General features: G+C 41.3%; 2 protein-coding genes across 2 annotated transcripts; one reads left to right on the top strand and one right to left on the bottom strand.

Moving 5' to 3' along the window:
* The first annotated feature begins 3858 nt into the window (after positions 1-3858).
* selenok (selenoprotein K) lies at positions 3859-5480 on the top strand. The gene is made up of 4 exons (XM_069693846.1): positions 3859-3935; positions 4437-4527; positions 4858-4932; positions 5381-5480. Exons 1-4 carry the CDS (start codon positions 3917-3919, stop codon positions 5478-5480), a joined length of 285 nt encoding a protein of 94 aa, XP_069549947.1. The 5' UTR covers positions 3859-3916.
* A 1150-nt stretch (positions 5481-6630) lies between these two features.
* actr8 (actin related protein 8) lies at positions 6631-13094 on the bottom strand. Its single transcript, XM_069693844.1, has 13 exons — positions 11757-13094; positions 10501-10671; positions 10264-10374; positions 10020-10124; positions 9718-9891; positions 9329-9422; positions 9069-9201; positions 8672-8825; positions 8420-8515; positions 8152-8292; positions 7722-8037; positions 7356-7519; positions 6631-7175 (listed from the first exon to the last, which is right to left on the bottom strand). Exons 1-13 carry the CDS (start codon positions 11889-11891, stop codon positions 7032-7034), a joined length of 1938 nt encoding a protein of 645 aa, XP_069549945.1. The 5' UTR covers positions 11892-13094; the 3' UTR covers positions 6631-7031.
* Between the last annotated feature and the right edge of the window lie 1331 nt (positions 13095-14425).

The raw sequence follows: 14425 nt of genomic DNA, 5'->3' as shown, positions 1-14425 counted from the left end.
GTAATGGCCTTTAAAGGTGTTGACATGAACCTGTTTTGTTAATTCAAACACAATAAAATGTGCTGTATTTTTTTTTCTGTGTTTGAGGAGCTATATTACCAATGCATCTGCAGGGATGTTAACATGACAAAATACATGTGATTTATATGATGATGATGATGCCCTTTTTATTGTGTTGGATTACTGTGCTGACCATCTCTTCTGTATTCACTTTAACCACAAGAGAGGAATGACCTTCAGTCTGTGTCATGCCCACCAGACGCAGCAGCAAATGAAGAATAACAGTTAAGACTGCTTCAAAAACAAAAAAACCTTTATGGTCATAATGCATAATTATTCAATAATTAAAATAATCATTAGTTGCACCCTAATTTGGTATCCTCGGAATAAGAATTGTTTTTAAGGTCGAATTTACATTATTTAGTCCACCTCCCTTTCAGCACCAACAGCCTGAGTGCTGTAGAGGCTGAAGAGTAATAGCGATGGCGCTCTTATTCTGGAAGTCTTTAACCGGAACCAGTAGTACTCCACTTCCTGGTGAAACAAAAACACAGCTCGGACAACCGTGGAAGTGGACAAGCTGAATACGGTGTACAAGCTGTAAGTACATCACGCTGCAGCCAGTTGCACATTCCTGGGTGTTCCATTCACAGGCATGACTCTCAAAGATCACCTTCCTCTGAAGAGGCATTTCGTTGATGGAAGATAATTCAGTAGCCCCCCCCCTCCTTCCTGCTGCCTTAAATTTGCGTTACATACTCGACAAATGAATTAGCAGGTTTCAAAACTGAACTAAGACTAAATAATTACTCTAAATGCATTTCAGCCACTGCAGGGTAAAAATATTAGTTGTATTATAAAGTGTTTGAGTTCTTTTTTCCAGTTATAGTTGTTATTTGACTATTACGCTTTTCTCTCTCTCTCTCTCTCTCTCTCTCTCTGTGGTTTAGCATGCACTTATTTCTTGCTGTTTTAAATAATGAAACTCTCTAATAATTCATTTAACTTGTTACTGCTTTCTGCATCCATTTATAGCGGAGGACACGGTGCACTTCAACAGCTTGGCAAGGATGTCTCCGCATCACTCTACAAAATAATGGTAGCACCATATGAGAGAGGACTTTGGAGCATTAAGTAGCCTGCTGCTAGTTTATTGGCTCAAAAAGACACAGCCAGCACTTAAACAGGACATTTAAAGCAGCATGAGTGACCTAACAGAGTTTGAAAGATGCCAGATAGTTGCTGCACGACTGTCAGGTGCATCTGTCACAAAAACTGCGCAGCTGTTCAACGTGGCGAGAGGAACAGTCTCCAGAGTCATGACTGTTTACATCAAACACGGACGAACAGCATCAGCGAAGAAGAACAGCGGGCGCAAGTCTAAGCTCACTGAAAAGGATAGACAGACTCTTCTCAGGATAGTCGATGAGCATCCTGAGTACACAGCATCAAAAATCACCACGGAGCTAAACAGACACCTTTCTCACGCTGTCTCAATAAAGACCATACGGCGTGAGCTTCACAAAGCTGGTATCTTTAGAGGAGCAGCCAGTCGGAAACCAGAGACTGATACGCAGAAGCCAGATGGGGAAAACCCTGAACCCGGTGAAGAGTGTGACGCACAAAATATTGGTGAAGAGAGCGCAAGACCTGAAATGCAAACAGCTGCCAGAGAGCGCGGCACACAAAGACCTGTTGGACACAATATGATATCTGAACTCCGGGAAAGTGTCCAAAGGTACAACACAGAACAATCTGATGAGGGAATACAAACTGAAACCCAAGAGGAAGAAGAGTACAACACACAAAAGGCTGGTGAAAATAGCACGAGACCTGAATCCCAGACCGGTGAAAAAGATCAAAACTCACAGACATATCATGAGTGAAGAACCTGAAGCTGAGACTCGTCAAAAGGAACAATATGGTCTATTGTGTTATATTTTAGCCTTTCTTATACGTCCAAATCTGTCATGTTAAGGGAAACCACAGAATGCCTTCACCCCTTAATGTCACTAACTGTTAAATGTGATCATTGATCTGAAATAACATTTCCTTTTTCACTTTTGATGATTTATTTTGCATGGTACATGCATTGCTGTGCAATATTAAGACTTTTTCCAATCTTTCTTATTTTCTTGGTTGAGAAGCAAACATTCTAACTTCAAAGTATATTGTTGAGAATGACTCTAAATAGGTTAACCTATTCATACTGTAGATGTTCAACAGAATATTATGATAATGTTCAGTGCCAAACATTTAATTCAACACATATACGGAATTGATAAATTCCTAGCTTTGGACCTGTGCCATGCTGAAAATGTATCTGCTGTTTTACTTTCCATCTGATTGTGTTGTACTGTAAAGCATGGTCTTTCTGAGTTTGTGTCCTAAAAATCTCAAATGGTTTAAGTGTGAAACCAAGCTGAAACTAGATTTCAGGAAAAGTCCTGGAAAATATAGACTAAACAAGTTTCTCCACTGGCTCAAAAAAACCTGTGTAAAAAAAAAAAAAAAAACTTGCTAACTTGTTGAACTACTCTTGGTTCCACAAGCTGTTCAGTTCTCCTTTTTAACATAGGTTTTGGTGGTGATTGACAAATATGTAATGTAAAACTTTGGTAAGATTTAAGTTAAAAAATAAAGTACTCTCTTAAGTTCCAGTAAGTCTCAAGTTGAATGTGAAGTGAAAATCTCAAACTCTGGGTTTGAGAACATTTGTTCAGCAAACGATGGGATGGCGCTGAATGATAAAGTACTTTTTGTGTCCTTTTACAAAATGTCGACTGTCAAAATAAAATGAAATTCACAGGCACTGCGTACTCTTCGCTATGGAGGTAGAGAAACTCGAGGAAGACAGAAAAGCCTGATGAATGAAAACTCCCTCACAGTATTGATTAATAACTGATTACTCCACCATAATGCATTTGCTCTGAATCATCACATCTCTATTAGGCTGTCTTTGCTTTTGTTTACTAAACGTTGCACATATGTAGCACATGCATGTGTAAAGCACTGGCTTGGAGGGAAATGGGACACGAAGCATGTAACAACACATGTACTGTACAGTTTGTTTTGCATATTAAAATGTTACATTATAAAATACACAGGTGGTCTGTACTTGTTTAAAATATTCTCCTCTCTATCAGTGCAGTGTGAAATTGGTTCTTGCAACATAACGCAATAAATTCAGGCACTACATATCGTCTGCAAGATGCCATAGTTTTAAGTTGACGTGTGTACCTAATACATCAGGGGTGTCAAACTCATTTTAGTTAAGGGGCCACATACTGCCCACTTTGATCTCAAGTGGGCCAGACCAGTAAAATCATAGCATAATAACACATACATAACGACAATATTTCTCTTTGTTTAAATCATTGGTGAAGGTTTTTGGATGATAAACCCTATTTTAAGATCTTTCTACAATAAACCAGAAACATAAAGACCAAAAACTCAGACATCAGCCCATTTACGCTGTTTTTGAAGCAATTACTGGATCGATTAAAAAAAAATATATAACAAAACGTTTGTACTCATAAACCTCCATTTTCTCATAGAAATGCAATTTATGTCTTTCTGTAATTTTCACACTTAGCAAAGTCATCCGGCGGGCCGAGCTGGATCCCCTGGCCCGGATCCGGCCCGCGTATGTTTGACACCCCTGTAATACATGAACAATGGCTGTAAAATATATCTATAGAAAGCTTTATATTCAAAAGAAATGTGCTGCATTGAAAATAGTGACAGTAAAGGGGGCTAAATGTTTTATTTTGTTCCATAAAAAGCGCTCCGTATTGTATTTGTTTGTTTGTTTTTTCCACAACGGCTGCACATGCGCAATGAAATGACGCAACAACGGACCCGGAAATGTAACGCCAATCGTAAACAGAGCTGTGAAAGCGGTTCATTTCAGAAGATGGTGTACGTGTCCAACGGTAAGTGGTTTGTCATATACAACCGTTTTCTCGACGTTAAAACAAACGTGCAGCTTCCCGGTCCCAGTAGTTTGTACATTCAACATTGTGTTTGACAGGAACGTGTTAAGTTAGAAGAGCATACAGGCCGAATATAGTCGATTAGCTCGTGAGCTAGCTCCGCTCGGCTGAACCTGCGCAGCAGGAAAAACATCCTCCTCTGTGAGGTGGTGAAGTTTCAGCGATGTAACATAAAGAGGTACCTCGTTTTCCAAAAGCACCTTATGGCTACGATGATTTTAAACTCGGATACGGGTGTCGCGCTCTGCTGTCTCTTGTATTGAAGCCCCAGTTGACCGAGTCTGAATGTCCGATGTTTAGAAAAGCGCCACATCGCTTTACATCGGTTCTCTTCAGAGGACGACGAACATCCACTTTTGGTTTTCGACACTGAACAACATCACCAGACTCTCGTGTCTTCTGTCCCCCTCATCCCTGTTGTCTCACCTACTTCTCTCTCAGGTCAGGTCCTGGACAGCAGGACACAGTCACCATGGCGACTATCGTTACTGGTTGATCTGTTCTGGGGAGCAGTGGAGTTCATCGGCCTTTTGTAAGTCAATCAGTGACGTGACCACCGACTCAAGTCAACCAGGTGGCCACCTTATTTCTGGAATGGATGTGGGACCTTTTGAAAGATGTTATCGGATTTTCTGATGTTAAATGATGCTGTGATTTATTTTTTTAACATTATTAACCTGCTGCTACAAAAAAAAAAAAAAAAACTGGTGTGGTGAAGTGGGACACTTACAAGACTCTACAGCCACATCAGCAGCTCTGTGAGGCTTTATTTCAGCACTGCTCTGAGCCGAATTGAGAAAACTGCGATGTTTGAACCTACGTAACACTGCTGTCCTCTCTGATCCTATTTGCCCTCTACCAGTTTTAAGACAATAGTTCATCCCGACATGACGAAGGAAGGAAACTGTGGTTCATCACGCTTCACTGATGGCAGAGGGTAAGTCCCCAGAGGCATTTCTCTACTGTTTCTCACACACTGGGGACATCTAGGTTAGGTAGGTTAGGTAGTTACTTTATTAATCCCCGAGGGGAAATGTTTTTCGTTTCAGCAGCATACAGAAGCAATAAGATAATAATAGAAAAGCAATCTACTACATGTTCCTCACTGATGGTACGAGTGTAATCTGAGTGGCAGCTTGCAGCCACTACATGGAAGAACTGACTATTTCATTTAGAACGAGGTATCACTGCAAAGGGGGGAAAAAAGGGTATATTGTGTAATTTTTGGATCCACAGGTTACCATAATTTTTTGTTTTTTAAAAAGTATCACCCAGGGAATGTCCTCACCTGAGATCTGTAGTCACAAATGCTGCTGTGAGTGAAGTAGCCTCATGTTTCCAACATTTGTCCAGCTGCTCTTTGACTTGTCTGCTTGCTTTTGCAGTCCCCCGGGTCCCCCTGGTGGCAGAAGGCGGATGGGAAGAATAGTCCATGGAGCAGGTCCCACCCCTCCACCAATGGGTGGAGGAGGATGAGGAAGGTAAGGAAGACTTTTTTTGGAATTAAAACAGGCCGTTTTACCTTTTATTTCCAAAACCTGTATCACAAGAGATGTGCAGTCAAGTGAATATTCAAATAAACAAGAAGCTTGAATGTCAGATGTATGAATAGTTGACATCTGTAACTTCATGAGTCACAAGCTATTGCAGCAATAGACATCTCCTTGATGTGCCCATTCATTTTTTAGTGCCCACTGGAAACATGTCCGTTATGGTCTGTAATATTTGCAGCACATCTGTGCATTTAGATGAGTTGGCTGTGGCTGTGTTTTCATATTTTTCCTGCATAGTCAACTTGCAGTGAGGTGAGGTCTCGGGATCGCTGTAGATACGAGTAGTTTTAGTCTAAAAACTAGCCAAGAAACTAGAAGTTCTTACAAATATTAATGTTTTGAAGTTGGTCTTTAAGTGCCCAATAGATGGCATGATGTAAATACATCACCTCACCAGTGAATCATCCTTACTCTTCTCCAGGTAAACGCCTGCACTACATGTGCAGGCGTGGGGCTTTGCACAGCGTCCATTTGCTGAGAACCCAAAGTATGATGGTGACGTCACAGTGCTGAAGCCCCTCTTCACCGGCTGCCGCTGCCACAAGCAGTTTCTTGACGCCTTTCTGAGAATTCCTACACGTAGGGGTCAGACTGGCCGATACAGCAGCTATCCGCATCCCTTCCTCCCTCTTTCCTGCTTCTGCCCCTCGTATAATGGAGTCGCACCGCTCCATTAGATATGTGTTACTAGCATTCCGGTTACAATCAGCCCTGTTGTAAATCACCACTTAGTTTGTCTTTGTTTTGTATCCTGCTGTTTGAATAAAAAGTTAATACTGAGTTTGTCTGTTTGTTCCATTGCTGTCACACTTGGTAATAACATACCTTGGCTTTATGTAGAGCTGTGCAATACTGGCAAGTTATGAATAATGTACAAATATACAAAGTTAAATCTATAGAGTGGGTGATTTGGTGGCTTAAAAATATTCTGGCTAATGGCAGAGCAGGTGGAGGTATTTGTTATTCTTAAAAATTAGCTGCAACATTTACATAATACATATGATTTGCCAATCCTGTGTTAAAATTCAACATGCTGATAAGTCCAAACAGGGATTTTTTTTGTTCTTAATAAATGCAAATACTGTGTATCCAAATGATATAGGTTTATTTACAGTTTCAGACATCCATGAACATGGAAGAATTACAGCACTATTTACAGAAGAACAAATAAACTGCCTCTCCTATCAACAACTGATCCAAAGTTACACAGCAACGACATCTCGGTTCTTGCTGTTAATCTAAAGATAAAGATTGGTGTCAATTTTTAACATGGCGTTAGCTTTGCTAAACTTGTCCGCATGATACTGTCATTGTAAATCCCCACTGTGTGTACACAGCTGGTTTCAGGAGTTTTTTTGCTTCTGAAAAACACTAGATTTTCATCCCAAGACACTGGGTGACCCTGTGAGTGATGAAGAGTTCTATCAACTTGACCGACAAGTTGTCTCTTTGCAGTCTGCTTCACACTCACACGTGTTTGGTGTCACCAGACGAAGGCAGCTCTTTCACGGAGCATTCGGACACCGAAGCGATGCCACTCCCTCTGGTAGATCCACATCTCCTGTGTGGTGTCCAGACACGCCAGCACTGCAGCCCCCTTCCACGATATCAGCCGAGGGTCCATGTCCTACAGCACATGCACAGCAATTTACAATACATGAGAGAACTGGTATACAGTATTTTGTTACCCATCTCTTTCAGCACATACTTTATGTACAGTTAATTGTGTGTGGCACAATCTTAGCTGAAAAAAAGGAAGGCCACCATGTTATGCAACACACTCTTGAGCCTAAGTGTCTCGGATTACCTTTGGCCGTGTGATGACTTCCACGTTGTCTACCAGCCTTCGGAAGGAGGGCGGCATCTTGTTGATGATGCGGTGCAGCAGAAATTCCTGAGCACTGTGAAACATGAGTCCTCCTCCCACCACCAGGATGGAGCTGTACATCTTCCGTTTGGTTTCGTCTGATGCTGTCAATCAAATAGACAACGCGAGTTAGAACGGGACATCCTGAGCATGATGAAACATCTGTCCTCCTCCTCATCCTGCACTTTTTACTGTATTGTTTATGTTTCATAAACTCATATCTCCACAATTCCCCAGTGTACTGCACTTTTCCCTCTCTTGTCTTACTACTTGGTCTTTTTCTCACTTCACCTTCTACTTTCTTACCACAGCAGTCAATGCTATGCAGGATTGCTTTATCCAGTCCCAATGCTTTGCTTTCAAACTGGCTCATGATGGCGGTCTTCCTGGAGAGGTGAGCAGACAGGGGCTCCTCCGCCTCTCCTGCCCCCATCAGGCACTCTCCCTGGGCAGGCCCAAGCTCCATCTCTCCCTGCGTCCCTCCTCCACCGCCGCCTCCTCCACTCCCACACCCCCTAGGCAGGTCGGATAGCTCCCCAATCCCTCCCTGACCGCTCATCTCGCCATCCAAACCTCCACCTGGTCTGGAAATAGCCTTGCGGTCAGCAGCAGATTTGGAGGACTGTTGGAGAAGATGGTAGAATAAGTCGAAATAAAACAAGAACCAGAAATATTCTGTCTGAAGAAATGAGATTTAATCCAGTGTATGAAATGTTTCCATGTCTATGTGTGTTACCTGGTCCTGTTTGCTCTGTGTGGCCAGCAGGTAGTGTTCATCATGCGGATCCTCCGAGTCGCCTTGGGAGCGGTACTGAAGTGATGTCATCTTCTGACCTACGATGCCAAATGTGGTCGGGTAGAAAAGACCCATGGGTGCCTAAAGAGGAGACAAATAGGAACATTCCCAATTCCCAGCTGCCTGAACATACAATGAACTCTGTAAAAAGTACTTCAGCACCAATCTTAAGACAGCAAGGTCTTTTATAACCGTTTGAAATAACTACCTGTAATTTCTCATCCCCGAGTCGAATCTGGTACAAAAGAGCTGGGGCTTCTGGGAAACGTGTCTGAAATTCATGATCTTGTAGTCCTGATATGTCCTGTTAAGAACAAGCAGAGGAAAGATGCATTTGAGTGACTGCAAACTTCTGGAGTAAAACTACCATTATTTAACAAGACATAAAGGTAAAACTGTGAAACGAATAAACCTATCTACTGTTCCCCAAAACAATCCCCCCACTGGGACCAACACACACTTGATTTAAATGGCAGAAGGTCTCTTTCAGATGCTGCAGCAGCTGACAGTCCAGCCTGTTGGACAGCTGACACTCTCTGTAGGGAAATCCCACCCTCTGCAGGAGCCAGAACAAAGTGCGGGTCACATCTGAGCCGCCGTATGCCAGACACATCCTGCAGAGTCCAACAGACAGACGGACAGAACATACCATGTAGTGCATACGCAAAATGTTCAAAATGTTCAAATAAAAACATCAACATTATAACTTAACTTTTACCAAACATTCACTTTCAGTTATCTGTATTACCATTCTGGGTTTCTTGTGTAAAAGGGATCAATATTCTTTGCCAATTATAATCTTGTAAATTATTTCATGGACAGAAATTTAAAAAAATAAAAGTCTCTCTTAGGCCTACCTGGAGTTCCGATGGGACACTCCGTCCTCTACACAGCAGAGACTAGTCTTCTGGTCGCCTACATCCACGACACAGGCACTGCTTAACCCACTGCCGAATGTAGCACACACGGACTCCTGGTGTACGATGATAGCTACACACACACACACGCACACACACAACATAAAGTAAGCTGGCGTTAAGAGAGAAGGCTTGGATGGAGCAGTTTATATTTATGTTGTCTTGTCAACAGCCATATATGTACAGTATATGTAAAATACCTGAGAAGCCCATATTAAGCAGCAGCATGTTGACAACTTCCTTGATGTGCTGCCTGTTGTAGATGTCAGGGACCAACAGGACGCATCTGTAATACTGGAAACCAGTTAAAAAAAAATTAAGCATAAATGTGACAAGAGCTTTTCCGTGATAAGCCTAGTTTAAACTAAATTTCAAGCTTTACAGAGCACATTTCTTTGGTGTGTGGAGGACCAAGACCTGCCCGAGTCAATTCAGTTGTCATGATCCTCTCTTCATTTGTTTTACAAAATGTCCTCACTGTGGGATAAATAAAGTCTTGTTTTATCTCTTCTCAAACACTTACTGTTTTCTAGTTTCAACATGTCCCACAGAAGAAACACACGTGAAGATCTGTAGAGGTTCCTTCTACCTTCAAATCTTTGAGGGGGATCTCCAGCTGCTTCTGAATGACATGACTCCAGATTGCCTCAAGGTCAGCCAGGACGGCGGTCAGTGAGCCTCCGGGACCTGCGTGCACGTTGAGCTGACCTCTGACCATCGGCCAGTGGATGTTGTAACAGTCGGATGGATTTACATAAAGAGCCTGCAAGATGGCAGGACGGAGGAAGATGAATAAAAATGGATAAAAACAGATAAAGACTTTAGATAATGCACAGTTTTACATGTTTTATTTCAAAGGAGCTGTGAAGTTGTTCAGACACGTGCACTGACCTCCTCTCCCACCAGATGAGGAGGATGGTGGCTCGTGTTTGTCCACTTTACTCTGGAGCTGCTGTCCAGCACTGCCGGACGGATCTGACAGTTATACGCTCTGGCCTAAACAAACACACATAAACACAACAGGTATAAGAAACTGATGTAAACACGAGAGTTATTTATCACACTTGATATTGCAGAGTTACATCTACGCATCAATTCTTTGTGTCCTCCCAGTTTGTCTCCTTCATGAACAAACCTGTTCAGCAGACACGGGCGTCCTCCGCACTCCGTTTGACATCTTCTTGGACCAGATGGCCTGGTCGACCATCTTCAGCCCATTCTGCCTCTGCTCATTACTCTCTGGTTTCTGTCGGAGAGAAGGTTGAAGCAATGACGGTAAAAGTAAAATGACACCATCATGAGCTTAATTTCAGCCCAGTGGAGTAGGACACAGAGTTTATATTGTGACTGTATCTGCTTATGTGCGACATACATTTAGACCTTCTCTCAGCAGCCACGCATCTTCATATCTGGGCTGTCCACTTTGCTTGTGTCTGCGTGCGATTACATGTGGGACCATCAACGGAAGATTGTCTGTTGCTCGGCCAATGCGGAGCGTCCTTGAACCGGGGTGGATGACCACTATAAAATTGCTTTGTATTTGCTGTGAAAGAGGAGAAACAAATTGTTACATTTTCACGAGACCAGAAGAAGAATCACAATTTTGTTCAACACATCGGTTGAACAAAAGGTTTAAATACGTGGGGAACAATATGTGGACACCTGAACATTATTCGTACGTGGGACTGGTGAACATTTCTTTCTTAAACAATGGGGTCTTATATGCTACTATGGCAACCTGCACCCCTCTAGGAAGACGTTCCTCAAGATTTTGGAGCCTGTCCTGGATTTGTTCCCATTCAGCCATAAGGGCTTCAGTGAGGTGGAGCACTGATGCTGATTGATAAGCTAATGATCCAATTCATCCTAAAGGTGTTGGGTGAGGTTGAGGTCAGGGCTCTGAAGAGGACAGTAAACCCAAGCTGCCACGATTAGTTAATTAATTGATTGATAGATGATTCATTGTCAACTATTTTGACAACTAATTGTTTTAAAGACATTTTTTTTTAAATAAATTAAATAAATGAGTTCTCACAAGGTTGGAAGCACATTGCTGTCTATGATATTGTATACTATAGCAATATGATTAGGCGTAAACCATGAAAATAGTCCAAAAGCAAAAGTGTCCACATACTTCTGACCTATAGTGTCATGTTTATGCAAAAACCAGACACTGACTGTGAAATTGATCAAACCTTCCACCTAATGACAGCCAATGACCCCCAAAAGAGTGGCTCAGACATTCAGGAAAGCTGTCGACGATTACACATATTTCTCATGTTGATCAACATCTGCGGTTTTCATGTCGTGCTCAAATGAAGACATCCCTTCAGGGCTTTTGTTGGGACTTGCAATGGGCTTTTTGCAAAACCACTCCCACTTTATTGTGTATATGATTAACGGAAACAACTGTAGAGCCATTAATAAACACTCATCCCAATACGACAGGAAATAAGCCCAATTAAAAGTCATCGATGGGCAAAGAAACTTACATGAGGCGCCTTTCAGCCCAGAAAACAGGCCGCGCCTGAGAAAACTAAAAATACTGACTTATAAACAATCAGACACGGATATTCGGCTACATTTTGGAAATAAAACAACAGATAAACGTTTCATTTTCCATCTGACCTCCTGCAGAGGCTCCGGGATAGCCGGGGGAGCGATGGGTCTTTTCACGCCGCGCTGCTGCTCCTTGTCTTTCTCCTTGTCTCGGTCTTTTTCTTTCTCCTTTCCGTTTTCCTGCTCCTTCTCCGCCTGAGTCATTCTGTCTCTGTTTAATTTAAGCAACCAAATAGTCAGAAATAACGCAGTTGTGACCTTAAAGTACTTTATAAATGCTTCAAAATGAGAGCTCCATCTTGGGTATTCGCCTTCCCCTGAATGAAAAGTTGTTGCAGCAGCAGCAGATTGACTCTACTTCCGTGTTTGGTCACGTGATGTAAAACAGCGATTCCTATTTGGCAAAAGATTTTTTTTCTTTTCGTCTTTTTGTCTGAACTTCACAACTTCACATGGGACAAATGACAAATGACTGGAATCCCCTTCGCAAACATAGAGTTAGTATACTGTGCGATTTGAAGCTGTGTTTTATAAGTAAACTAAAAATAAAAACGTTATTCAGATATTTACAGTTTTTCTGAATTGCTAAAACCCTAAACCCCATTCTCTGAACCAAATACTCAGTAGCCTGAACCACAAACGATTGTCACAGAGTTAAACACAGTTAGCAGACATTGACTCTTTTTGCAAAACCTTTAACACATTCTCACTCACTAAAACACGTTTTTTTACTGTGATGCACTAGTGATGCATAATGGTGACCACAGGTAGCGAAAGCTGAACACAATTAAAGCACAGGTTTCATATTTTAAACACAACGGCGCAAAATTGATGACACTTGTTGCAAATGATGTGATTGAGCCAATATAAGGCAGTTCAGATCTCCCAGGTTGTTGACAGTTGAGGGTTCATATCAACAATTGACAGAAGCTATCGGAGACATGGGAAGAGTGAGTGGAAGAGATGGGGCATGTTGAGGAAGAAGAGGGGGCAAGGAAGAGCAAGACAAAAAAAAAAAAAAAAAAAAAAAAGCAATTTGGGATGAAATCTGAGCTGCTGTAACAAACCATGTTCTTGTTCATGGAAAGATAATGAGGGAAGCAGCACAAAGCCGCAACATCAGCAGATTCTCTGTGTTCACTAAATCCAGAGATTCAGAGAAGAGAACATGTAAACATGTCTTCTGTCATTGAAAGTTTTCATTACTGTATACATATTTGCCAATATAAAGGAGACTGGGGGAAAAGTCCATCACAGTTCATACAATACTATGTAGTATGTAGATTTTTGTTACTGCAGTTCACTTTTTGTAGAATTAATATTCTCCTTTACATTTTGTCCTTTTCCACAACTTTATTCTTTACTGTATGAAAATGTTCATCCTGAGTTACGATTTTTTTTTTTTTTTTTTTTAATGGATTTTCTGTACACACAACATTCTTAGGGAGCCACGAACATTGTATTTTTTTGATTTTTTTTTGTGTGCAGTTTATAATGACTGCTCAGTAGTGTTTTCATTTTGATTGGCTTAGAGCCTGATGTGACAACATAGTTTGGTTTTGAGTGCAGATGAAACTGTTTTGAGGCGAAAGTTCAGTTTTGCAAGAAGAGCCAGCAGTTTTGTAACTGTGGTTTGGAAATTGGGTTTTGTGTTTACAGTTTTGAGAACAGGATGGAGGTTTCAAGAAATGTGTCTTAGCAATTGTGAAAAACTGTAATATTAAAGTAACACTATTAAACAGTCACTGTGGCCCCAAGTCACAATAACAGTATAAAGGTGAATGTGAAAAGTGCATAACCGAAGCTTAGCTAGAGAAGAGTCATTAAGCCTGCAAACTGACAGCAGCTCTACAACTAACACTTGCCGCCATGACATTCTAGTCATACCAGACAAAGTAAAGATGTACCAGTAAGATCCTAAATGCACACAACAGTGTTTAGATGATGTATTCCATGTCTAAAACAATGTGTTATGCCTTCTTTTAGAAAGCACAGAGATCTTAGGTTGGGATGAGGAGCTACAAATGACTTTTGTCTTGGTCTGCTGGATCCTTTGGCCTTATCACTATTAGATCTGCAACAAATACTATATTAATCAATTAGTTGATCATCAGCAAATTAATAGCCAAGTAACTTGATAATTAATTAAATGTTCTGAGCAAATTTGGAATGAAAACGTATTATTTAAATCATTAAAATTCTGTAAAATTCTCAGATCCCAGCTTCTAATATTTTTTGGTTTCTTTAGTCGTCCATGATGACAAACTGATTATCTTATAGTTGTGGACTGTTAGTCGGGACAAAGCAAGACATTTTAGGCTGTACCTTTGGCTTCGGGAAACACTGGTTGGCATTTTTCACATTAATCGACAGATTAATAAACAGTAAAAAATAATCATTATTTGTAGTTATTTATAATCACCATTAACACATTATACCACCTAAAAAATGTACACATCAATGTTTCCACGTTTTACCATTTGAACTGTGTATTTATGTCCTGTAACTGTATAGTGCAGCTTTCTGCAGCTGGAGTCCACCAGGGGATGCACTTGGAGAGAAGCAGGGTACACTGGACAACTGCCTAGTCTACCACAGGGCTAACAAACTGCATGTAGGGAGAAAAAAAGACATCTGCAACCATTTAGGGCCTTCAGTTTGGGAGGAGACCAGAGATATACAAACTTTTCAACAGCCAAAACAGCCAAATGTTGGTGGGGTAAGGTTTGAGCCCAGGC

Source organism: Brachyistius frenatus, unplaced genomic scaffold (assembly GCF_029030835.1).
Source record: "Brachyistius frenatus isolate BFR_SWC_R1_liver_20210118 unplaced genomic scaffold, ASM2903083v1 Contig_16, whole genome shotgun sequence".
Lineage (NCBI taxonomy): Eukaryota > Metazoa > Chordata > Actinopteri > Embiotocidae > Brachyistius > Brachyistius frenatus.
The sequence above is the reverse complement of the archived record's forward strand: the minus strand, read 5'-3'. Positions and strand labels throughout refer to the sequence as shown.

Coding starts and splice junctions, on each gene's coding strand:
- actr8 (XM_069693844.1), bottom strand. CDS start 11,891: ATGACTCAGGCGGAGAAGGAGCAGGAAAACGGAAAGGAGAAAGAAAAA. Junction 9,892..10,019: donor CTCATCTGGTGGGAGAGGAG/GTCAGTGCACGT, acceptor GCCATCTTGCAG/GCTCTTTATGTAAATCCATC. Junction 8,516..8,671: donor CCTTCTGCCATTTAAATCAA/GTGTGTGTTGGT, acceptor TGTTCTTAACAG/GACATATCAGGACTACAAGA.